The sequence below is a fragment of the Garra rufa genome, chromosome 2 (assembly GCF_049309525.1).
Source record: "Garra rufa chromosome 2, GarRuf1.0, whole genome shotgun sequence".
NCBI lineage: Eukaryota > Metazoa > Chordata > Actinopteri > Cypriniformes > Cyprinidae > Garra > Garra rufa.
Window position 1 is genome coordinate 5085130 of NC_133362.1, and position 27700 is coordinate 5112829.

The 27700-nt window shown below is 33.6% G+C and overlaps 1 protein-coding gene across 1 annotated transcript in view; it reads right to left on the bottom strand.

The window, feature by feature from the left end:
- Positions 1-27700, bottom strand: part of LOC141325150 (lysosomal-trafficking regulator-like) — an 85333-nt gene that overhangs the window by 10182 nt on the left and 47451 nt on the right. Inside the window, exons 27-47 of the mRNA XM_073833647.1 lie at positions 26794-26955; positions 25789-25980; positions 24513-24706; positions 22675-22884; positions 20251-20427; positions 18858-18934; positions 18591-18779; positions 18355-18500; positions 16900-16993; positions 16622-16683; positions 16468-16523; positions 15028-15180; positions 14678-14922; positions 11348-11414; positions 10602-10758; positions 8599-8739; positions 7156-7373; positions 6751-6981; positions 5053-5242; positions 3124-3260; positions 1081-1179 (exon numbers count right to left, since the gene is read on the bottom strand). Coding sequence (XP_073689748.1) covers positions 1081-1179; positions 3124-3260; positions 5053-5242; positions 6751-6981; positions 7156-7373; positions 8599-8739; positions 10602-10758; positions 11348-11414; positions 14678-14922; positions 15028-15180; positions 16468-16523; positions 16622-16683; positions 16900-16993; positions 18355-18500; positions 18591-18779; positions 18858-18934; positions 20251-20427; positions 22675-22884; positions 24513-24706; positions 25789-25980; positions 26794-26955 — 3197 coding nt within the window. The remainder of the gene's footprint in view (positions 1-1080; positions 1180-3123; positions 3261-5052; positions 5243-6750; positions 6982-7155; positions 7374-8598; positions 8740-10601; positions 10759-11347; positions 11415-14677; positions 14923-15027; positions 15181-16467; positions 16524-16621; positions 16684-16899; positions 16994-18354; positions 18501-18590; positions 18780-18857; positions 18935-20250; positions 20428-22674; positions 22885-24512; positions 24707-25788; positions 25981-26793; positions 26956-27700) is intronic.

Below are 27700 nucleotides of genomic sequence, written 5' to 3' on the forward strand. Positions count from 1 at the left end.
CACACAGCAAGACAGGTGACAGAGTGGTCTGATGAACAAGAAAAGTGAAGTTGGACATCTCCATGGCATGCATAGTCACCAGATCTGAATATTATTGTGCCACTTTGGGGTGTTTTGGAGGAGCGAGTCAGATAACATTTTCCTACACCAGTATCATGTAGTGACCTGACCCCTGATCTGCAAGAGGAGAATGGCTCAAAATGCCTTTGGCAACTGTGCAGGACTTGTATATGACAATTCCAAAGACGAAATGCTCTATTGGCCAAAAAAAGGAGGCCCAACACCATACTAACTGTGGTCTAAAACCAGGTGTTTCAGTTTTTTTGTCCAACCCCTGTATATATATATATATATATATATATATATATATATATATATATATATATATATATATATAAATGATTTCAAAATATATTAAAATACATAATTATTGATATTACATGATAATTCTATGCTTTAAGTAAAGAAAGAATAATGCTCCTTTTTATTTTATTTTTGCAAATTTTTATTTCATACTTTTGATTACAGGGTAAAAATGAGTTATTGACTAATTTAAGTTAACTTTTAAGTCTTTACTGCATCTACATCCCTTTAAATCTGCTGTATGAAGACTGTATGAGTGTTAAACCACTCAAAAACGAAAATTGTCATGATTTTTGTGATATTTTTGACAGCCCCTGCTTTAAAAAAAAGAGCAGTGTGAACATTCCTCAGAATATCTTCTTTTGCATTTCTCAAAGGGCAAAATCACACAGGTTTGGAACAACACACATGGATGATGACAGAACTGAAATACTCCTAATGTCAGAAAGATTCATTTAAACAAACACGAGCAGCAGAACGGCACCTGCGTTATCAATGAGAGAGCGTTTGAAAGAGCCGTCTGACGCCCAGACTTCAGCCCACCTGTGGGCCGCAGGAAATGTGTTTCTAGGGCAACCGGGAGATGACTAACAAGGCCACTACAAACACTGTGTGTGTGTGTGTGTGTGTGTGTAGGTGCTCTACAGGGAGTGATAATGGACGTGGGTGGCCGCGTGGGTGGGGGAAGAGGGGGGCCGTGTTGCCATGGTTACGTACCATCGTGGTGGTGAAGCGGTTGCTGTAGGCGGTTATAACTCCACACTGACTGCCTGTAAACAGCTGACAACTGTCCGGCACCCAGGCACAACTAGTCACCTGAGGAGAGACCAGAGAGAGCACAGATTACGGAGAGGAAGACAGCACAGCAGCAAACCCACAAATCAAGCACACACCATCTGATGACATAATAATGGATATGGGTGAACCTTTTAAACCCATCAAGACCATGTCTGCCCCATATTTCACCCCAAAATCACAAAAATATTTATTCAACAAAGATGCATTCAATTGATCAAAAGTGACAGTAAAACATTTATAATGTTACAAAAGATTTCCATTTTATTTATCTGTAAAACAAAAATCACAATTTAAAAACAAAAATAATACAAAATAATAATAATAATAATAATAATAATCAGAAATGTTTTTGAACAGCAAATCAGCATATTAGAATGATTTCTGAAGAATCATGTGACACTAAAGATTAGAGTAATAATGCTGAAAATTCAGCTTTGATTACAAAAATCAATTATATTTTATTATATACTCACGTAGAAAACAGATATTTTAAACTTAAAATATTAATTTACAATTTTACCATGCATTTACAATTTTTATGTTTTTTAAAGAAGCAACATGTTCTTCTGCATATATTTTTAAAATGTAATTTATTCATTCTAATATGCTGATTTGCTGGTCAAGAAACATTTATCATCATCATCATCATCATCATCATCATCATCATCAGTATTTAAAACAGTTGAGTACATTTAAGGATTCTTTGATGAATAGAAAGACACAAAGATCTAATTATAGAAAAGAAAATATAGAAATGAATACTTGTATTTAGCATGGATGCTTTAAATTAATCAAAAGTGATGATAAAGACATTTATGATATTATAACTTATGTCTATTTCAGATAAATGCTGCTCTTCTGTACTTTCCGTTCATCAAAGAAACCTGTAAAAATTCTATTCAGCTGTTTTCAACATCATAATAATGATAATAATAAATGTATTTTTGAGCAGCAAATCAAAATAGAATGATTTCTGAAGCATCATGTGACTGTAATCAGAAATGAATGAGAAATTTTACTGTTTTTGCTGTACTTTGGATTAAATAAATGCAGGCTTGGTGAGCAGAAAAGACAAAAACGTTTTGTAAGTTGAATTTTTAGCATCATTAATCCAGTCTTCAGTGTCATATGATCCTTCAAAAATCATTCTAATATGCTGATTTATTATTAGTGCTGCAAACAGTTGTGCTGCTTACATTTTTTTTCTTTGATCGATAAAAGGTTAAAAAGATCAGCATTTATTTAAAATAAAAAGGTTTTCCAACAATATTCACTACTGTTTAAAATTTTAGGGTCAGTAAATGTTTATTTTTACCATTTTTGAAAGAAATGAATACTTTTATTCACCAAGGATGTGTTAAATTAATAAAAAGTGATTGCACCATTAGAAAATCTTATCTTTTGAATAAATGCTGTTCTTTTTAACTTGTTATTCATCAAAGAATCCACTAAAAGAATTACAGGTTTCAAAAAATATTTGGCAGCACAACTCTTTCCAACATAATAATTCTAATAATAAATCAGTATATTGGAATGATTTCTAAAGGATCATGTGACACTTAAGACTGGAGTAACAGTTAAAAAATTCAGCTTTGCATCACAGGAATAAATTATATTTTAAAGTATATTAAAATAAAAAACATTATTTTATATTGCAATCAAATTTTGCAATATTAAGTTTTATTTTCCTGTATTTTTGAACAAATAATTAAAAAACAATAAACAAGACTTACTGATCCCAAACTTTTGAGCAGTAGTGTATATAACTTTTTATGTATTGGTTTTTTATTTAGGGGTGAAAGATATGTTTTACCTAGATACATTTTAGTGAGGTATGTTTTGTTTTATTAGAGTGGCTTTCAGCAGAGGGTGCTGTGGATGTCTACATATAGCTTCACTAAATGTGAAAAGTGTCCAAGCATAGCCTGCATAATGTGTGTTAGTGGCGTTTCTGGCTCTGACCTGGTGCAGCGGTGAGCACTGGATAAAGTTGATGGGCGGCTCGCTCTGTTTGCTCTTCAGACGCAGCATGTTGTCAGTGTAACCCCAGCTCAGAATAGCCGACCACTGTATGTCGGTGCTGTGCATGCTCCTTACACCTGAGAGGCAAGGGGAAAACAGTTGATTTGTACTGTGAGGTGATTTTCTGCGTCAACATATTCACTTCATTTTCATTTCCTCTGGTACTATGGGAACTGTGTTCATTCGTGCGGATAATTGTGATAAGACACAAATGCAGATGCAACAAAGGCACTAGAAACTGGTCATGGACCAAAACACAGTCAAGATTAGTAATTGGCTGATATACAGCAGAGCTGATTATTCACTATTTTCATTTTCTGATTACGGCTGTTGTTTGATAAACCGTGCCTGCTTTTCCTATTAAAACAGAATTTTGAATGAGATGAATAAAGGAAAAAGCAGTAAATAAATAATCATGAAAATCAGGAACACTACCGTTTAAAATTTTAGGGACAGGAAGATCTTTGAATGTTTTTGAAAGGAGTCTGAAAAATCTTAGATATTGTTACAATTTAAAATAGCTGTTTTCTATGCAAATATACACTGCTGTTCAAAAGTTTGGGATCAGTAAGACTTGTAATATTTTTTAAAGAAGTCTCTTACGCTCAACAAGACTGCATTTATTTGATCAAAAATATAGAATAAACAATAACAGTGCAAAATGTTAGTAATAATGGTTTCTATTCTGAATTGCCATCAGTCATTACTCCGGTCTACAGTGTCACATGATCCTTCAGAAATAATGATTTATTATTAGAATCATCATTGTTGACAGCAGTTGTGCTAACAAATATTTTTTGGAACCTGTGATGCTTTTTTCAGGATTATTAGTTAAAAAGAGTTAAAAAGAACAGCATTTATTCTAAATATAAATCTTTTCTAACAATATAAGTCTTTGTTTTATATCATAATAATATTTCACAATATTTTTTTTTTCTGTATTTTTGGTCAAATAAATGCAGCCTTGATGAGCATTAGAAACTTACGTAAAATACATGGAAAATTTTACTGGCAGTGTATGTTACAATGTAATTTACTCCTGTGATCAAACCTGAATTTTCAGCAATACTTCAGTGTCACATGACCATCAGAAATAATTCTAATATGTGACCCTGGACCACAAAACCAGTCATAAGGTAAAATTTTACAAAACTGAGATGTATACAACATATGAAAGCTCAACAAATAAGCTTTCTATTGATGTATGGTTTGTTAGGATAGGACAATATTTGGCCGAGATACATCTATTTGAAAATCTGGAATCTGAGGGTGCAAAAAAAATCAAAATACTGAGAAAATCACCTTTAAAGTTGTCCAAATTAAGTTCTTAACAATGCATATTACTAATCAAAAATTACATTTTGATATATTTATATTAGGAATTTTACAAAAAATCTTCATGGAACATGAACTTTACTTAATTTCCTAATGATTTTTGGCATAAAAGAAAAATCAATAATTTTGACCCATACAATGTATTTTTGGCTATTGCTACAAATATACCCCAGCGACTTAAGACTGGTTTTGTGGTCCAGGGTCACATATTCTGATTTGCTACTCAAGAAACATTTCTGATTATTATCAATGTTAAAAACAGTTGTGCTGTTCAGTGTTTTTGTGGAAACCATGATCCAATTTATTTTTCAGTATTGTCTGATGAATAGTAATGTTAAAAGAACAGCATTTATTACAAACTGAATTTTTTTGCAACATTATACGTCTTTACTGTCACATTTTTATCGCTATAATGCATCCGTGCTGAATAAAAGTATTAATTTCTTTCATAAAACCATCTTGCTGACCCCAAACTGTCATGTTTACACATGACGAAGCAGCTATTGTGTGTGTGTGTGTGTGTGTCTCCTTCACCTTGCTCTTTGCTGTAGATCATCATGAGGCAGAACTTGCGTGAGAGGCCGCAGATGGCACGTGTGGGCAGCGCCAGCAGGGAGCCGAAGTGTTCGCCGTGAGGTTGACTGAAACAGACCACGGGGTCAGGAGCACTGGGGGATCCCACATACTCGCCCCATTTCAAGCCCTTTATCCATGGCAGAGGACTCTGGAAAGGACAGGACAGGACAGGGATTGATGACTTTAAAAGACCAACTGAATAATAAAATCTTTCTCTTCCAGAAGTACCAAGCATTTTCAACAACAAATAGACAAAACCAAAAAAAAAAAAAAAAAAAAAAAAAAACACTTTAAAGTATGCCTTTTAACAAGGTCCTCATCCTCTGGCCATCCAAAGTATAGATTTTATAGATGGTTTGTTTCTTCATCAGGTTTGAAGAAATGCAACATTCCATCACTTGCTCACAAATGGATCCTCTGCAGTGAATGGGTGCCATCAGAATGAGAGTCCAAACAACTGATAAAAACACCACCACTCCAGTCCATCAATTTCACTTCCAAAACAACAATTTACAGATAATGTCCTTTTTCAGTCCTAAAGGAATGTTTTTTGAGGAAAACATGTCAGGATTTCTCTCCACAGAGTGGACTTCTATGGTGCCCCGAGTTTGAACTTCCAAAATGCAGTTTAAAAGCGGCTCCAGATGATTCCAAATGCAGCTGTAAATGATCCTAGCTGAAAAAGAAGGGTCTTATCTAGTAAAACGTTTTTGTTTTATTAATTTTTTTTATTGCAATTTATATACTTTTTAATCTCAAACGTTCCTTTGTAAACAGTTTTTTCCGGTTCAAGACAGTTAGGCTATGTCAAAAAACTCCCAACTCATTTTCTCCCACAACTTCAAAATCGTCCTACATCTTTTTTGTTAAGGGTGTTTGATCTTCTTTGCATGTTCACTTTGCAAACACTGGGTCGAGACAAGACAAGATGAGCGTTTGAGGTTAAAAAGTATATAAATTGTATTTTTTTTTTTTTAAATAACCGACTGTTTTGCTAAATAATTTTCCTCAAAAACATTGCTTTACGACATCTTGGATGACAAGGGGAAGGGGGTGAGTACATTATCTGTAAATATTTGTTCTTGAAGTGAACTTCTCCTTAAACATCTTTTGATGCCAAAAGCTGCATGGTTGTGAGAAACAAATCCAACATTATGTTGTTTTTAACTAAAATATGATTCCAAAATAACACTTTCTCCAGTGAAAAAGTCCATCTCCTGTTGTCTCTAAAATCAAAATCCGCCCACATATTTGCTTAGAGCTGTTTTAAACTGTTTTGGCTTGTAAATGATGCTTCATCTGTGCGGATTTCTCTCCTGATTCCGCATTATTACGAATTATGGACTTAGTTATAAACATCTTAATGATGGATTTGTTTTTTCTTATATACATGCAGGTTCATTTCTCAAGATGTTAACTGATGGACTGGAGTGATGTGGATTATTGTGATGTTTTTAATCAGCCTTTTTTTGACTCTCATTCTGATGGCACCCATTTACTGCAAAGGATCCATTAGTAAGCAAGTGATGGGATGCCACTTTTCTCAAAATCCAAAACCTGAGAGTAAGGACAATTTCAGCAAATCTTCATTTTTGTGTGGACTACTCCTTAAATGTCATACTGAATAATAATTTTAGGGCTGTGTGTTTGACGTACCGGGTAGACGGTGTCTTTGGGCTGCTCGCGGCTCTCTCTGAAGGCGAGCTGCACCAGGAGGCCCATGGCTGCAGGCAGTTCTGCCTCTGACAGGAGTTTGGTTCCGGCTCGGCTGATGTGCGAGGCACTGAACAGCTGTCTGGGTGTTTGTCCATACGTCTTGATCATAGTTTCTAGAGCTCGACGCTGCACAGGGTCTTCAACGGCAGATACGTCCATGCCAAAGTAAGTCTAAAAAGAGAGGGAGTCAAATATTAGTCAAATGCTAGTCCGAAATGGTTCTGTAGAGACTTCTGTACTTTACAAACTTTTCTGTAGATCCAGGACTTTATGAAAATGCAACTACAACTGTATATACGATATATCGTTAAGTGTGCGATAGCTGTACATAATAAGGAATCGTACTGCAGGATGAAAGACATTGATGGCATGGACTGCTGCTTTGCCCTTTTGTTTGAGTCCGAACACCAGGTCAATCCACTGGCAGAGCGTCTGGGAGACTTGATCCGATTCCAGAGCCTGTCTGTGGATGAGGATGAAGAGTCGTGGGTCATTCCTGGCCCACGGCGGCAGATTCACGTGGTTCACCCGCTCGCTGTTCTGCCGCACGCCAAAGTCAAAACCTGCCAGAGGGGAAAGAGGGAAATACCACGCTAACATTAGAAGAGGGAAGATGTGTTCAAATACAATTCTAATGCACTGAACAACATTGTATTTATATGAATATTCACTAGTTACATCTTGAAGATCTAGGTTATTTAAAGGTTATCTCTCTTTTTTGATTTTTGGGGCCCTAAGATGAAATACATGCAGAAGCTCAAAGGTCTTCACAACAATGTGTCAAATAAAAGTTTGGTTTAACTTGAAGAAATTATGACAGAAATATATTACTATTGTACAGTAGAAAATACTTCAATGTTATTTTATTATCACTGAGATACTATTATCGTTTTTATTAATAGTTTAAAATAGCTTTTATTTTCCATTTTCATTTGAAAGTTTTATTATTTCATTTTGTTGTGTCATCATCATTTTAGTAGTTTTTTTATGTTCATATAGTTTCAGTACATCAATTTAAACTAAGTTAAATTAAAAATTTTGCATTTGCAACTAGCTTTTTAAATTATCATTTTATTTTATTTAATTTGATTTTATTTAAAGCTTTTTATTTATTTTTTATAGTTTTAATTTTTAGACTTTTTTTTAAGGGTTAACCTCTGTCGTCTGCCAAAAAATTAAATACATTTTCATTTGATTACATTTTAAAATATTATTTAAGTCATATTACTACATAAATCTAAATAAATGATTAAATTATTACCATTTTATGATTTAAATTGATTGAACATTTTTGCATTATTTAAATCATTAAAACAGAAACCAGAAAATAGAAATTGAGAAAAAATAAAATGGATTTCATGGGGCCCCTTAACAGTTGTTAAATTGAATACATTTGATGTTTCAATTAATTAGACATGCTTTTTGAATTCAGAATTCAGAAAAATTAAATTGGAAAAAGCTGAACTTTCATTTGATTAAATTATATAAGATTAGCTACAATATTAATGTTTAATGCTTTCTTTTTATTAACACCATTTTGAAAATACGTTTGTATTAAATCAAAAATTCAGAAAAATTAGACAAAATAAAATTTCTTGGGAATAAATGTTTTATTAATTTAATTGATACATGTTTTTTTAATTATTATTATAATTTAAATAAACCATGAAAATGGAATTATGGCCAAACAATTAAGACTGATTTCATAAAGCCATAATTTTCTTCATGTTTCTTCAAGTTGGTTGCTAAAAGAAGAGGTAAAGAAATCCAAGTATAAAAGAAGCCCACCTTCTCTGTTGACCAGAAACTCAGGCAGGTAGAAGAACTCTGGGATGAGCTCTTTGACATCCGTCATGGATTCGTAAGATGACAGACGCCACGTGGTGTTCATAGAGTGGAACGTTCGGTCAGGAATATCAAAGCTCTGGTCTGCGAGACACACAAAACCTTTCATTAGTTTCTTGCATATCCTGATATGGATAAACCAACCAAGCTAAAAATAGACAGAGAAAGAAGCAAAGACGAATAAAGAGGCTGGATGAAAGGCCTGATCATCTTTCTGAGGCTAATGCATGGAGCGTGAGACTTCAGAAAGGCCCTTTTCAATGACAGCCTTTAAAAGCATCACACTGACATGTTTGAACACCTCGCTGCGAATGCAGGAAACGCAGGTGCTGTTAAATATTTAAAAAAGTAGCGATGCAGAATCCTAATTATGATGCTGAATAAACTCAACGAGCTGCAGCTGTATAAGGCTGTCATGCAGAGTTATGAACAGACAACAAATCGCGCATTCAGTCTTTATTAAGGGACATAAAGTATTTGATTTCACGTTGCAGAACTTGTGTTTTCTTGATTATGCAAACTAATTAAAACATAATCAAAATGCTAATATTACGTAATGAGGTACGAAGGCTGTGCTAAAAAATTATAGTAGGCTCAACACAGCACAGTGATTTTCCATATTAAAATGTTTAGTAGTACAAATATCAATAATAGATCAATATTGCCATTTATTAACCCTGTAAAGCCTGACATAATAGTGCTTTTAATAATCCTTTTAAAAAAAAATCTATTTTGAACAGTTTATTGAGGTTTGCATGTGTGTTTTTGTTGACTACCGTATTTGATACATCAGGCTTTTATGGCTCATATAGGTTTAATACAATTAGAAAATAGAGGAAAAATCAGCTTAATATTATTCAGAGACTCAAAAATATGCAATTTGGTCCTGATGCTGACTTTTATATGGACAAAAAAATGATGAAATTCTGACGCTTGTGATGTAAATCAATGAGATCTTTATAACAGTATAGCAGATCCTTACATAAAATTATATAAATATCAGTTTGCACTCTATATCTAGAAAAATCCATAGTAAGATGAGATTGAAATGATCCAAACATACAATGCAATCTGATGATGACTGAAAGATGAACAAATAAACGTTCCTCAAAAGATGTGCACAGTAAAAATGCCTTTCTTACTTCGATTTTTTGTCTTGTTTCCAGCCAAAATATATAAAAATTCTTAAATCAAGAAGGATTTTCTAGACAAGTAACAATTATGGTCTTGTTTTCAGAAAAAAACAAGTCAAAATGAAGTACGTTTTTTTGCTTGAAACAAGCAATGAAAACAAGACAATAATTTTTACACTTGCAGTGCACATCTTTTAAGTAATGTTTATTTGTTCATCTCTCAGTCATCATTAAATTGCATTGCATTATATGTAAGGAAAGCATTTTTTGTAGTGTGAGATGTTTTGGAGGCTTGGGAAGATCATTCCTCCGCTGAGGAACACCGAAAGTAAAGCTTCTGGATAAAAATGTTTCTCAAAAGATCCTGATGATCAGATTTGAGGCTGATTTGTCTAAAAAAGGATTTCATACAGAACCAAGTAAAGCCAAGCTGCTTCAGTCCAGTAAGTGTTCATCTGCAAATATTACTTCTTATGTTTCCTTTATAAAATCAGTAAAGATTTGACAGCAAAAAAAACTAATGTAGCACGAGCCGAAGGTTAATATTTGTCCAATTGTACTACCTTTGACTTGATAAAAAGTCTAAATCAGATCAATCCGATGACAAAAGACATAGATTAGATGGAGTAGATTGTGTGTGAAAGGTTTTTCCATAAGGTTAAATATCATTTCTTGTTTAAAAAATAGTGTGGAAATATTTTTAACTTGATTCTTACTGCTTTGGTTTTTACATTAAATATATCGAATCTGCATTGAATGTATTTATGTATGTAATGTTTATGAACGTAATGTAAATCATTTTAAAAACCTGACCTTGATAGGCCAAAAACATCTTGGTGAAGGGAGGCAGCCGGACGAGGAAGTGAAGGACGGTGCCGCTGTTGGAATAGTGAGAGCCGTAGTGATAGGGCTGGACGGGTGGCATGGGGTCGTCCTCTCTCTTACCCTTCCTATACTCCTCCTCCAGATACTGTGAAGGAAATCAATGTTAGTTACACTTACACACACCTAATGATACATTAAACATGGAAGCTCATTAAGCAGTAAAGCATTGCGCTGCAAACAGGCTGTGTTCCAAATCCTTGCCTACATAGGCAGCTGACTTCTGAGGTAGCATGCTAACCGAAATTGATTCACAACTGATTTTAATAAATAATACTCCCAGAAGCATAAAAATACACAACATATACTGAATATTAGCTACAATATTGATCAATATTAATATTATAAATAATATATTTTAAATCACAATAAATTATAATAAAATAATACATTATAAATAAATATTATTTATTGTAAAATGGTTGTGAGAATGAACTTCTTCACTGCAAAATATATTCATAATGCCACGTCAGAATTTGGCCAGAAGACGATAACTTAAATGGCAACATAGGGTTGCCACCTACTGTTTGGAAAGGCCTTCATGCTGGAAACATGAATATGATGCCTAAAAATGCTGCCTACGTAGGCAGCGCAGCAGGTTTTGGAACAAAGCCACTGTGTGATTGGTTAACAGGCGCTGGTGTAAACAGGAATTAGAGCCTGCAGTGCTGCAGTACCCTATAATTGTCCACATAGCGGTCTTCCTTCTCTTTAGACTGCACCGCGATGGGTTTGCTGAGGTTCCTGTTAAATCAGAAAAAAGACAAACAGAAAGCAAAACATTCTGGTAACTTGCATATATATACTGCTATTTTCGAATGGTAATATACCTACATTAAAAACTATAAAATAGCAAAAATGGAAAAATGGAAATTTCACACGGATTAATAATTGGTAATAAAACAATCTAAAAAAAATAAAATTAGCGTTTTCTACATTTTAAATATTAAATATTTATAATTATATATGAAAAAATAATGCACTTTTTTTCAATGGGGATGTAAACAATATTATCAATATCGTGATATCACAATAGCAAAACTGTTGTGATATTATCATGGTCACATGACAATATAAAACGATAGGTCTTTAAAATAATTCGTATTTTAACATAAAAAGTATTTAAAGATGTGTTTTGGGCCATTATACTTTGTCACAGTATCTGTCAGACAAACTAAAACCAGAGGCACAATATGGCTTAATCCCTTCATCAAATCTGTTTTCGCTGCATGTTTCAAAGAAAAGCACACACTTTGTTCAGGTGATTTTCAGGTGTTTTTGTGCCTCAGAACAGCTCAGTTCACCATGAATGAATGTAGTGAACTCTTTTATTGCATGAGCTGTAAGTTTAGCGCACATTTGCGAAAACAAAGGCCACCAATTCTGCTTTATTTTGACAGCAGATGATTACAGCATTTCACTAAATGTGTAGTGAGATGAGTTTCTATAAGCATGTTTACACTGAAGCTGGAGCTTTCCTTCAAAACAAAAGCTCTACTGTTGTTTCCATTTAAAATAAAATTTTGAAAGTGCAGTATGAATTGCTTTCAAATGCTATCTCTTTCAAGTTTAGAAATGAAGAATTGCAATTTCCTTAATGCAGCGTAAAATAAAAAAAATAATATACCTTTATATATTCATTTTAATTTATTTTACAGTGCAGTTGTTTTACAATATATGGCTATTACTGTCATTGTTGTTATTATTATTATTAGAATATTCTAATTTGTTTGGATTTCTAAAACACCAATGTGAATGTAATTTAGACATGTAAAAATGTGAATGTAAAAAGAGGGGTTGAGTCCTTCAGGTACAAGTCAAGACTTTTTTTTTAATTAAATTTTTTTTTTCAAGCTCTTAATTTTAAACTCTCAAAGTGCATTACATAGAAGTATTTTAACTTTAAAATGTACTAAATTGTCTTATTTTCAATTCTTTGTCTTTTTTTAAATATCGCAATAAATATTGTTTCGTGCAATATTATCGTATTGTGAGATTTTGATATTGTTACATAACTACTATTTCATAGTTTTGATGCATCATTCATTAACTAGGCTTTTGGTAGAAAATGAAACTGCTATGGAACTGATCTATCTATCTATCTATATATATATATATGTGTGTGTGTGTGTGTGTGTGTGTGTGTGTGTGTGTGTGTGTGTGTGTGTGTGTGACCCTGGACCACAAAACCAGTCTTAAGTAGCATGGGTATATTTGTAGCAATAGCCAAAAATACATTGTATGGGTCAAAATGATCAATTTTCCTTTTATGCCTCAAATCATTAGGAAATTAAGTAAAGATCATTCTCCATGAAGATTTTTTGTAAAATTCCTACTATAAATATATGAAAATTTAATTTTTGATTAGTAAGATGCATTGTTAAGAACTTAATTTGGAGAACTTTAAAGGTGGTTTTCTCAGTATGTAGATTTTTTTGCACCCTCAGATTCCAGATTTTCAAATATTGTAGATGTATCTCGGCCAAATATTGTCCTATCCTATCCTAATTGTCCTGTCCTATCCTTGTCCTATCAAAAGAAAGCTTATTTATTGAGCTTTCATACGATGTATACATCTCAGTTTTGTAAAAATTTTACCTAATGACTGGTTTTGTGGTCCATGGTCACATGTATATATATATATATATATATATATTAGTGGTAGGCTGTTATCGGCGTTAACGTGCTGCGCTAACGTGAGGCTCTTATCGGGCGATAAAAAAAAATATCGCCGTTAATCTATTCTCAAAGTTGGGTTGGGAGCTGGGTCTATACTACGCAAGATATGATGACTTTCACCTTGATATTTTAGCGTTGATGTATACCTAGCCGAATTGCACTGTAGCGGGCCAGAACGAGTCTTCAACCTGTGTGTATGCCTACTGTGAAATTACCACATCAAACGAGACGTGCTAACATGGATGCAGCTATAAAGCCGCTGGGTTTGCTTCAGGGCAGGGGTGTTGCTAGACCATTTTTACTGGGGAACGTGCCCCAGTAAAATCTGCTGTGCCCCAGTAAAATCTCAAATTTGAGTTATAATTTACTTTGATAATCCCGAAATAAAGACATTAAACTATATGCAACAACTGAATTGACACTTCTAAATACAGCGCAGTTTAACTAAGCACGCAGATATCCATGCCTGTGCGCAGCCTTTTAAGCAGAAGTACATGCAGTGTAGGAATAGTTGGTCACACAAGTTTGTATAGTTAATTGTGTTGTAAATGCAATTGTCAAGCAGTTTGTGATGCATTTTGGAAACAGGAGATGAGCCCCTGGTCTAATGCGCCACCTGGCTTGAGAAACCTGTTCTCAAAGACTTACTTTTAGTCATTATTTGGGTAGCACACATATTCTGAATGCCTTCGGCAGAATTCAAATTAGCCATTTTAATCTAGATTCATTCCAAGATTACAGTGAGATTAATCTAGATAAAAAAATAAAAAATCTATGCCCACCACTAATGTGTGACCCTGGACCACAAAACCAGTCTTAAGTCGCTGGGGTATATTTGTAGCAATAGCCAAAAATACATTGTATGGGTCAAAATTTTAGATTTTTTTTTTATGCCAAAAATCATTAAGAAATTAAGTAAAGATCATGTTACATGAAGATTTTTTGTAAAATTCCTACTGTAAACATATCAAAATGTAATTTTTGATTAGTAATATGCATTGTTAAGAACCTAATTTGGACAACTTTAAAGGTGATTTTCTCAGTCTTTTAGATTTTTTTGCACCCTCAAATTCCAGATTTCAAATAGATGTATCTCAGCCAAATATTGTCCTATCCTAACAAACCATACATCAATAGAAAGCTTATTTATTGAGCTTTCATATGATGTATACATCTCAGTTTTGTCAAATTTAACCTTATGACTGGTTTTGTGGTCCAGGGTCACATATACATATATCTATATATATATATATATCAGGTATTTTAGGTTATCAGTTATAAAATCTCAACAAATACAGTAATAAAGCTGACGACGGGTTGGTTCTAACCTGTAAATGGAGGTATCCTGCAGATCCAGTGTCTCACTGATATAGTCTCGCAGGATGAATGGGAAGACAGGATACTGCATGAGGTCATTGAAGGAGCGGCCAGCATGCTTGTTGAGATGGGTGAGGTACTCAAAGTTGGTTATCTGTCCTGAGCTCCACAGGTGCGTGAGGGCGGAGATGTTACCGTACTCCAGCAGGTTGGGAAGCTCTGAGTTCAGGATGTTGTGGTAGACGTCGTCACGGAACTAAAACAGAGAGTGGATAAACAGGAAGTTAGATTTGGGCTGAACTGACATGGGAATGACAAAAAGAGGAATTGATTAAAAAACCCATCAGTTTGACAGTGTTACCTTGGTGGTGTCAAATGCTAGGAGCAGTGTCCTGCCATTGGTGAGGAAGATCTCCATAGCATTATCTCTGAGCTGCCACCAGCGTTTGTGAACCTCCTTGATCTCCTCATATGTCCAGGAGAAGGAGGCAGGTTCTGTCTCTCCATGAGGACTCTGATGAGAAAACATTATCAACCTCTAAAACACAGGACTCATCGCATCTATTAGGGGCAGTATGACCAAACTCGTACTTGTATCATATTATGAGTAAATTTACACTATTTAAAAAAAAAAAAAAAAAAAGTTTCACTTAATGTTTTTCATGATCTACAAACTCAAAAAATAGATTTTCAGTCAAATATTAATTATTAAAAAAAACAATACAATATTTTTTTTATTAAATTAACTTAAATTTAATTTAATTTAATTTTCAAATGCAAATTGTGCCAAAGAATGATTCTCAGTTTGTTTTTAAGAAAAACTAAAATTAAGAATTTGCTTTTTTCCATAGGTAAAAATTCTTAACTTTAGCTTTTCTTAAAAACAAACTGAGAATCATTCCTTGGCACACTTGGTATTTGAAAATAAAAAAATAAAATAAAATAAAAATATATTGCATTGTTTTTTAAAATAACATTTGACTAAAAAAATATTAGATCATGAAAACTTACACACACGGCCACTCAAAAGCTGTTTGGGATCAAGATTTTTTATGTGTAAAAAAAAAAAGATCATGTTTTTTTGTTTTTGAATATACCTTAAAATATAATTTATTTCTGTGATACAAAGCTCTGAATTTTTATAAGTCATTACCTCCAGTCTTCAGTGTCACGGAATCCTTCAAAAATCATTCTAATATACTGATTTATTGCTTTTATTACCAATGTTAGAAACAGTTGTGCTGCTTAATATTTTTTTGGAACCTGTGATACTTTTTTCAGGATTCATTGATGAATAAAAAGCAAAACAGCATTTATTCAAAATAGTAATAGTGATAGTAAAGACTTATATTGTTGGAAAAGATTTATATGAACACATCCTGCTGAATAAAAGTATTAATGCCTTTTAAAGAAAGAAAAAAAAAACATTTATCAAAGAATCCTGAAAAAGTGCTGTGGTTCCAACAAAATATTAAGCAGCACAACTGTTTTCAACATTAATAATAAATCAGCATATTAGAATGATTTCTGAAGGATCATGTGACACTGAATACTGGAATAATTCAGCTTTGCATCACAAAAATAAATTATATTTTAAAGTATATTAAAATAGAAAACCACTATTTTGAATTGTATTTACATTTCACAATATTACAGTTTTTAACAAAAAAACAAAAACAAAGCCTTGATGAGTTGAAAAGTCTCCTTCAAAAAGCATTATTGATCCCAAACTTTTAAGCAGCAGTATATTTTTACCATTACATAGAACCACATATTCCTAACATTTAGCAAAATAACTTACTTGGTTATCAAGTGTCTCAGAAACATTATCCTCCACAAAGTACATCCCAGATTTTCCTGTAAGCCCATAAAACAAGGCAGATCATTTTAGCGGTCAATGAAAATCGTTAACAGCCACCACAAGTCTCATGTTATGAACGGTGGATGAGACTTACCCAGCAACAGCTCTCCTGCCGTCTCTCTAGAGGGCGCCACACTTACGCACTTTCTTGTAAATCTAAACAGGAAGAACAAATGTTTGGGTTTTTAAATGATTTGAAATTTGCAATGTGACTGAAAACAGACTAGGCTGTTTCCCAAATGCATCGTAAGCCTAAGTACATCGTAGACCCATTGAAACCAATGGAGCTACGATCAACTTAAGCTTGCGATGCATTTGGGAAACACAACCCTAGTTAGTTGTTGTGCAGTGAGATGGGTGTTGTGTGAGTACCTGATGGGCTCACTGGTGGCTTTGTCCTTCACTATAGATGAGGAGGAGTGAGTTTTGTCCTCAAACAGGAAGGCCAGAGGAGCCTTGATGGCATCTTTGACAGATAAACCACATGCATGTGAGCAATCACTTTGATTAAACAGCACTTCAGTGTATTTTTAAAAAAAAAGTACCATGGTATTATAAGTTTTGGTAATTTTGTGTTAATGTCATACACATTTGCTCACCTAGAAAGCATGTCCAGATCACATTTCATCCCCAAGTGTAAAATTTTGTTATATATTTATTTACTTATGTATTTCATTTATTAATTGCTTTACATTTTATTGTATTTTCTTTACTTATTAAACAAATTTATTTACTTAGTAATTTAATATTATATTTACTTTTATATTTAATTACTTATTGATTTTACTTAATTACTTATTAAATGTACTTCTTATTAATTTTATTGAATCATTTATTTACTTATTTAACTTATTTACTTGGTAATTTGTTTATTTACCTATTATTTTATTTACTTATTAATTTTCCTTAATTATTAAATGTACTTATTTACTTATTCATTTACTTATTTTTTTTTATTATTTAAATGTATTTACTTAATAACCCAATTTATTTACTCAGTAATTTACTTATTATTGTATTTACTTATATACTTATTTACTTATGTATTTATTTTAATTACATTTTAGATGTACTTCCTTACTTATTAATTTACTTAATTACTAATTAACTTACTTATTCATTTCACTTGATTATTAAATTACCCATTTACTTAACTTAATTTACTTATTCCTTTATATTTTAATGTTTTGTTTACTTAACAAAATGTCCTTATTTACTTTTATACTTATTTACTTATTAATTTACCTTAATTACGTATTAAATGTACTTCCTAACTTATTAAACTATTATCTATTCATGTTATTAACTAATTAATGTACTTATTTACTCAATTTTACTTATTTTTATTGAATTATTTATTCATTTACTTATTTTACTTTTTTTTTTACTTATTAATTTTATTTATGAAATTTACTTATTCAATTAGTAACTTATTTATTTACTTTAATTTACTTCTTCTGTAAATATTTAATTAATTATTTATTAATGTATGTACAGTTTATTTATTTTTCTTATTTATTTATTTACATATTCATTTTACTTAATTGTTAAATGTTCTAATGTATTGATTTACTTTTCTACTCATTATTTTACATATTTCATTTATTTATTTACTTGCTTAGTAATTTACTGATTTACCAATTAATTTACTTGTACAGTATACTTATTTACCTACTTAATTTGAAGATGAAAAATACAGGGCCTCGAAAGAGTTATGCTTAGAGTATCTAAACTGCACCAGGAAAAACCTTCTAGATAATCTAGAAAACAGAAAATGATGAACAGACGGTGTAAGAGCTTTCTCCAGTCAGAGGCATTGAATCTTACCATCTAGTTTGTGTCTGTCTTTGAGCAGGTATTTGTTAGGGATGGTCAGGTAGCAGCGCTGGAGGCGTCTCCGCTCTCGGTTGGGTCCCTCGGTGGGATCCAGCTGCCAGGAAGTGGGGTAAGATGACTGATCATACCACACCGCCCTGTTCCATAGGAAAAAACAACATGAGGATAAGTAAATGATGACATGACTGAACTATTTTAGTTGCAATGCTCCAGTGAGCGATGCTGACCGGTCATGAGTGAGCTGCTGCACAAGCTCCTGCCAGTGGCGACTGGCGCTCAGGTCGGTTTTATAAAGGCCTCTGATGTGCTGCATGACCTTCTTCCTCTCCATGCCCTGCCTGAGCGACACATTCTGAGTGACGTCAGCGGCGATCTTCGAAATGTCCTTCGACTTGCCATCTAGTCTCTGCAACAGGCTAGAGAAAACAGAAAAGCTCAGAAAAATCACCAAGCAGTCTGTCATTGAGATGTTGAGTTTGTCTCAGAGCACTCACCTCTTCTGTGTGTTGGCCAGCTTCTTTTCCCAGGCTCCTTTGCTGGTTCTTGCCTCTGACTCATATTTCAGTTGCTCCTTAATAAGAAATAGTAAAAGAGCTTCAGATGAACATTAATAAAATGCAAACATTAGTACTAGCATTCACAATACAAGTATACAGTAAACTACAAAAAAGGCTTAAGCAAACCTGGACTAATGTTAAACATAGACCTCAGGGGGCTACAAAAGTGCATAATATGACCTTTATTACTTGAGAAAGCAGTGCAATCAACCTCAGCAAATAAAAGTAAAAGACTAACACATGAATATATGAACTACTATGCATTTGCTCTAGTTTTGCATACATTTACATTTAGGAAATATGCATTTGAAATATGCTTTTATCCACAATCAAACACTAGTCCTAGATTTAAGATTTAAATATTTAAATTGCATATAAAATCATCCGCCTGGATTACAGTTTTTAACAAACTAATAAACATAACTTGATGCATATCTGCCAGTTATACATAAAATCAAACAGGTCCGATTTCTGTAAAATCAAATAGATGCAAATAGATAAAGGAACACTCCACTTTTTGGAAATATGCTCATTCTCCAATGTAAAATGTAAAGATGCGATTTTCTAGGCCGATAAGATTAGGAACTACACTCCCATTCTGGCGTAATAGTCAAGGAAGTTTGCTGCCGTAATATGGACGCAGCAGGTGCAGTAATATCACGCAGCGCCTGAAATTAGTTCCCAGCTAGGTAACTTCCAACAAGGAATGCTCCCTGTGCATGCGGTTAGTCACGTTGTGCTGCGTGATATTACTGTGCCTGCTTCGGCCATATTACGGCAGCAAACTTCCTTGACTATTACGCCGGAATGGGAGTGTAGTTCCTAATCTTATTGGCCTAGAAAATCGCATCTTTACATTTTCCGCCGGTCTTAGTACACGATATAACTACAGAAGAGTCAAGTTTTAAATAGGACAAATACCGAAACTCATTGGTTATTTTTGAACGCGATGCTATTGGTCTAATAGGATTCAATGATCTATGCTAAGCTATGCTAAAAGTGATATCGCCAGAACAGGAGAACGGCTGAATGGATTTCAAAACGGTACAAATCAACTTATTAACTCGGGGGGAGTTGGAGAATTAGCCTATTTCCAAAAAAAAGTGGAGTGTTCCTTTAAAAATAAACTATGCAATGATTTTTTTTCAATGCATGTTTCATTTACGTATGACATGAAGTTAGTCTATTCATGTAAAAAATGGAATATAAATTACGCTGCATTGAAGTGCATGCAATCCCTGGAAATCAAACCCTTGTTCTGTCTCTGTTGTTTGAGCTTGTTTTAGCAAAACAACATGTAACCTCATGGAGTGTGTCTGGCCAAGCGCACCTCTTTGATGGCTTTCAGGAGGTCTGGTTTGGCTGGAGCGCTGGGCGGGATGCAGCGGTGGCCGCAGAGTTTCAGTGCCGTCATGAATGTGTTGGCAGCCGCCTGCTCTTCTTTGCTCAGGGCGTCTTTGTGATCATGTAACAGCTCGTACAGATACAGAGCCAGTTTGGGTCCATGCTAATAACAAAAACAACACAAACAGCAATGAAAAATTATAACTAGCAGTATTTACAATATATCATTATTACTTCTCCTATTGGTCACCCTTCATTGTAGACATCAGAATTGCCCATTAAAAAAGACAACCACATGTACGTATCTAGAACACATTTACAAACCCACTTTTCAGTGAAAATCTTGATTTTTTTTTTAGTTTCACCCTCAAACATGTCTTTGGGAAGACATTAGTAACAAAAGGCAATTGATTCAAATTTGCATTGGTGTAACATTTAAGGGAAAAAATGCAAAATTGCACCAATATGCATTTATGGTTGCAATGTTTAACCACTATTCTTTGAAATTATACATTTCAACCAGTAAGGATACAGTAATTAATTGGGGTAATGCATTAGAAGTACATCAAGCTATGTAATCAGAAATTTTTTTTCAAATAACTAGTAAAGTAACATTACTTTTGAATTTACAAGGAAATATCTGAGTTACTTTTTCAAACAAGTAACAGCAGTTACTTTGCTTTCCCATTTACTGACTGACAAGTCTCCTGTCTCAATGTTGACAGAAATCGGAAGTCTGTGTAAACATTATGTTACTGTAGTTCTAGACTAAAGGCATGCATTATTTGAACATGCATTTATTCATCTCACTCGCAAAAAAGAGATTATTCTTCATCAAAAATGTATTAAAACAGTAAAATGCAAAAATATGATGCAAACCTGCAATTATTAAATTATTAATTATTAAATAACACAACTATCCTGTATGCATTTAATCCTTTTTATTAACCAATGTCTTTGCTGCTGACCATTATCTAGTTCAACCATACTAATAAGCAAAATGACTTTAGATAAACTAACATTTGTGCCTTATTATTTTTTTTATTCCTTCAGCCTGAGGCTTATTCATTTCACTTTTTGGTGTGAAAGGGTTTTTACATTTGCTAAAAATATAACTTTTTATATTAAAAACAAGCAAGCAAGCAAGCCCTGCCCAGATTTCAAAAGTAACGCAAAAGTAACGTTTTACTCTACATAAAAAGTAACTAAGTAACATAATTAGTTACTTTTTTAGGGAGTAACACAATATTGTAATGCATTACTTTTAAAAGTAACTTTCCCCAACACTGGTAATTAAAAAAAAAAAAAAACATTTGCCCATTTAAATATTAATATTGATATAAAAACATTTTTTTATAATTTTGTATATGTATGTATATATGTATATATGTATATATGTATATATGTGTATATATATATATATATATATATATATATATATATATATATATATACACACATACATATATGTATATATATATATATATATATATATATATATATATATATATATACATACACATATATATATACATATATGTGTGTGTGTGTATATATATATATATATATATATATATATATATATATATATATATATATATATTATTCTTGCAATTTTTTTCGTCTTAATGTTATACATTATTTCTAAATTACATAATAATTAGACATTTTATTAAGATGTGTCTTGAGATGTTTAATTGTTTTTTCAAATAAAAAAGGCACATTTTAAGAGCGTTTATGGTTTAACCTTCACTAGCAAAAATGGTTAGTTGGAAAGTTTGATTCATTTTCATGAAACAAATACAGTATTATATTACTTAGAACATGACAAAACAGCACAGAAATAACTTGCAAAATGCAAACAAAAACAGTCTAAAATTTGTCATCTATGTGACCATTTTGTGTATGTCCATTTGTCCCTTTAGCAAGCTGTGGCCATAATATAATTTTTTTAAATAAATAAATGTATAAATTTCAGCTAGTGTTATGTGTAGTTTTTCCGCACATTTAGTCAAAATGAGGTGTTAGTGAATCGCTTTATGCAAACAATGCAATGCTGTTAAGCTGGGTCTCTGAGGGTTAATGGTCTTTTTATTGCCAGGCTACAGTATAATAGAGAAAGCAGCAGCGAATACAGCGCTGGAGAGGACTGCACTGCTGCTATGGAAACAGCATCATGAAGATGTTTCTGTGGTTTATTTACTGTACGTCAGAAGCAGCGCAGTGAAATGTCACTGTCTTCCTCCCAACAGAGGAAGTGTGCATGTGAGATGTGCTTTGATTGGATACACAAATCTGATAACTGTCAGCAAACAACCAAAGCAAAATGTCACAGCGTCTCTGGTCGGCATGTAAAAACAAAAAGCCATTTCTGTCCACATATCAGTGTGTCAGACTGCAGCGTCCTCACCTCGAGGCCAGGACTTAGGCTTTCTCTGAGGATCTCTGAGTAGCTCTGCTCGTGGACAAACTCTAGCGCCTCCTTCCTGTCCTCCAGAGGAACCGCGGGGCTGAGCGTGTGCACCAGCATGCGGCCGATCTGGACCCTGAATGTGTCGCGACAGGACCAGAGGATTCGCTTCCATTGCTGGCGAGGAGTGCCGCCACGACCGGTGCTGCCCTGAGGAGAAAAACCATCACAAAAAGCATGTGATAGTGACTGAAGGGCCAGTGACAGACACTGAATTATCGAGAGAAAGACATAATGTTAACATATAAATGTGCATTTATTCGAGTCTTTTGCATTTTTATTTGGCCATCAGACAAAAACACAATAAAATTGCTAAAACTGAAATGACAAATGAAACTTACTGATACGAGATCCATGCTCTGAAGTCCTGATCTGAACAATGATTCGTGAACCATCATTTCAGATCAGGACTTGGTGCGTGGATCACAAATCATTTAATTCGTGAAATGATTCATGAACTCGGTCCGAAGTCCCGATCTGAATCAAATGATTCATAACATGCACTCATCAAATGATTCAAGATACGCAAAGTTCCTATCTAAATCAAATGATTTGCGATCCTGCTCTGAAGTCCAGATCTAATTCAAATGATTCACGAAACTTTAAATTTAAAGTCCTGATCTATCAAATGATTCGCAATCCGATTGGAGTGCTTCAAAACAGTGAATCAATTTGTGAAGCAATGGTTTACCTGATTCAGAGTTTCGAAAAGATCAGTTTTACCCATAACTATACATGCTTTAAAATCATTACAAAATTTTAAAACGAATGGCTCTTTTAATTTGATCTGTTTTTGCTAGTGAAATTGCTTGAACTGAAATTCATTGAAGTCATGAAGTTGAATCAACTGGAGCGGTTCCAGCGTAAAGGACCTATGCAATTGATTTGGTTCATCTGTTCCTCTTTTTGCATCCTCAGCCGTTTACACAACATTGTCAGTACCGTTACTAGTTTAGATCATTACTTTTTATGACATTAACTGACATAAGCGAAAAAAAAAAGTGTTTTCAGAATTGCGTGAAAAGATATGTGCTTATTTAAAAAAAAAATAAACACTTATTTCATTGACAAATTGTCTTTAAATAATGCAAGCACTTTTTAAGTACCTCTTCAGGAATACTGCTACTTTAAATTTTCCAGGTTTTAAATTTCAAAAAGTCAAATTCAATTACTTCAAGCATTAAAAGCACCTTGTACAAACCCTGTTTAAAGAAATTTAGCATTTAATTTTTAACTTGAATTTTTTTTTTTTTTAAATATTGCCATTTATTAATATATTTAAATGGACACTTAAAAAATAATAATCTAATAAATTGCAATTATGTTTGTTAGGTTAGGACAATATTTGGCAGAGGTACAATTATTTGAAAATCTGTAATCTGAGGGTGCAAAAAAATCTAAATATTGAGAAAATCACTTTTAAAGTTGTCCAAATGAAGTTCTTAGCAATGCATACTACTAATCAGAAATTAAGTTCTGATATATTTATGGTAGGAAATTTACAAAATATTTTCATGGAGCATAATCTTTACTTAACATCCTAATGATTTGTGGCATAAAAGAAAAAAATGATCATTTTGACCCATACAATGTATTTTTGGCTATTGCTACAAATATACCTGTGCTACTTACAACAGGTTTTGTGGTCCAGGGTCACGTATATAAATTCATAAACAAGCAAATATAACAATGCTGAGGAAAAGACCAGTAACAAACAAACAAACAACAAAAAAGGTTCATTTGAATTTTAATGCTGACATCTACTGTGATCGACTCACCAAGCTGATCTTTATGCCCTCCATCATTAGTTTGAGAATATCTTTGCGGAAGCTCTTCATGTTGCCCGGTGGGATCGGGGTGGATGGCGTGGAGCCGTTCTCATCGGCTGTCTGCTCGCCAGGTAACGGCATTGACATCGAGTGATCAGGAGACTCAGGAAAGTTCAGGAAGTCAAAGAAATCATGGTTGATGTCTGGAGAACAATGACAAACTCTTTCTTGTTATCAATGACAAAAAAGTCCCATGGTATACTGCATATACTTTCAGAATGACGTAAATTGCATTAAAGGAGAACAAAAATGTACAGATAATGTACTCACCCCCTTGTCATCCAAGATGTTCATGTCTTTCTTTCTTCAGTCATAAAGAAATTGTTTTTTAAGGAAAACATTTCAGGATTTCTCTCCATATAGTGGACTTCTATGGTAACCTGAGTTTGAACTTTCAAAATGCAGTTTAAATGCAGCTTCAAACGATCCCAGCCAAGAAAGAAGGGTCTTATATAGCGAAACGATATCGGTTTAAAAAAACAAAAAAACAAAAAAAACAAACACAATTTAAATACTTTTAACCTTGTCTTGTCTAGCTCTGTGTGAACTCTGTGTATTCCAGTTCAAGACAGCTAGGGTGTGTGGAAAAACTCCCAACTTATATTCTCCCTCAACTTCACTACATCGCTGTTTTACCTTTTTTGTTATCTTCTTTGCATGTTAACTTTGCAAACACTGGGTTGGTACTTTTGCAGTGTTGTAGGATGATTTTGAAATGATTTTTGAAGTTGAGGGAGGAAATGAAATTTTTCAACCAACCTTTACTGTTTTGAACCAGAGATGCACAGACCACTCATGCACATCGCAGAGAGGGAAAAGACGATCATTTGAGGTTAAAAAGTATAGACATTTTAACTAAAAAAAATACAAATAAACCAATTGTTTCGCCAGATAAAACCCTGAGAAAACCCTGGCTGAGATTGTTTACATCTGCATTTTGGATCATTTGAAGCTGCATTTAAACTGTATATTCCAACTTGGGGCACCATAGAAGTCCACTATATGGAGAACTTTCCTGAAATTTTTTCCTCAAAAAACAATTTCTTTACTTCTGAAGAAAGAAAGACATGAACATCTTGGATGACAAGCAGGTGAGTACATTATCTGTAAATCTTTGTTCTGGAAGTGAACTTCTCCTTTAAAGTGTTCTGTTTAAAGTTGCTCACAGCAGATGATAATGTTTAAGAGCAGATATTATCACAGAATTGCTGTCTGCCTTCTGTACCTTGATAGATGAGTCTGTTAACAGCCAGAACCACAAGTCTCTGCAGTCTCTGGACCAGCTCTGTCTCGCTGGCTCTGATGGGGTTTTCTTGACTCATCCTGCGCTGCATCATCTGGTTAAGTTCGTCGCTGGCCACCGAGCGCATTCGCGTCAGCAGCGAGTCTGACTGGGCCACCGTGAACCGCCTCCGACCTGATGAATACACGCATGTAGTGAACAAAACAACATGCTTACTGAACTAAAGAAACTGTGCGTAAAGAGCAGAGGATTATAAATCACACAAATACAGACAGACAGAGAGACAGACAGACAGATGTAGGTATCTGTCTTAAGTCTTGATTAACTGCTAGCCTAGGCAGGTTGTCGTTTACACCTGAAATCCAACATGCAATATAGTACTTTTTTTTTGAAAGAAGTCTCTTCTGCTCAACGAAGCTATTTTATTTGATCAAAAATAATTAAAAAATGTCAAATATTTTTACAATTTAAAATGACTGTATTTTATTGTAATTCGTATTAAAATGTAATTTATTTTTGGGATCAAAGCTGAATTTTCTCCAGTCTTGAGTGTCACATGATCCTTCAGAAATCATTCTAATATGCTGATTTGCCACTCAGAAAACATTTCTGATATTTTCAATGTTAAAAACGGTTGAAACAGCATTTAATTGAAATACAAATCTTTTGTAACATTATAAAAGTCTTTACTGTCACTTTTGATCAATTTAATGCACCCTTGCCGAATCGAAGTATTAATTTCTTTCAAAAACAAAGATGTTAATGTCAGGTGTAAATGAAAGAGAATGCGAACAATAAATCAACAGACAGAGTTGCAGGACAAGTCCTGGTGCAGCTCTGAGTTAATTTATTCCGGGTTCATTGAGGATGACACACAGGCACCAGTAGTCCAGGACACTGGGCGGATGAGCAGCAGACACGCTTTAATCAGTTCAACATCCCTAAGAGAGCCAGGATGTTGTCGCCTGTTTTTTTGCGGATGGCTACCTGCGTCTGAGGGGAACATGTAGGAGTTTGCTCCGGTAGGGGAAGGGAGGGGGGAATCCTGGGACAGGAAGCTGAACGGGGAGGGCAGAGGAATCAGGCCGTATGAGCAGTAGTGCTGCCGGGGAATACGGGGAATTATGGAGTCTTTCAGCCCCATTGAACCTTGGGAGTGTGAAGGGAGGTGATAATACAACAGAAACAAACGAGGGGTGAAGTGCAATATCCAAGGACTGATGGTTAAAACACGATGAATGAGATGTAACACACAGACATATGGATATGGAAATACATCTTTTGTTTATAGTGTCTCTTAAGTGTCAAATTCTAAATTACACAAACAAAAGCATTATATTAACAAAAATCTGTCCTAAAAGACAAAAAAAAATCTGCCTAATTTCATGTGCAAAGTCAAACGAATGCAAAAGGTATAACAATTTAGTTTAGATGGTTATATCTCTTAAAAAAAAATTTCACAAATTTGAATAAATTAATTCAAACTAATAATAATACATTATGTATAATTTAATCATTTTATTTCCTTTTTAAAGTTATTTTCCCAGAATAAAAACTAAGGATTTTTAGAATTTTTTTATGTACTGCTTACGGGTCAAAATGAACTTCAATGCAACTTCTCACAAATCTAACTAATAGATGTAAAAAAAAATTTAAATAAATAAATAAATAAATAAATAATTTACACATAAAATTATGCAGAAGAGTTTTTTAAAGTCACCCGAATGCAGAAGGTATAACAATAAAAAAATCTGAATAAATAAATAAACTCATAAATATAAAAAAGTATAATAAATTATGCATATTTTGATCTTTTTTCCATTTCCAAAGTTATTTTCCCATTATAAAAGCTAAGGATTTTTTTATGTTCTGCTTCCAGGTCAAAACAAACTTT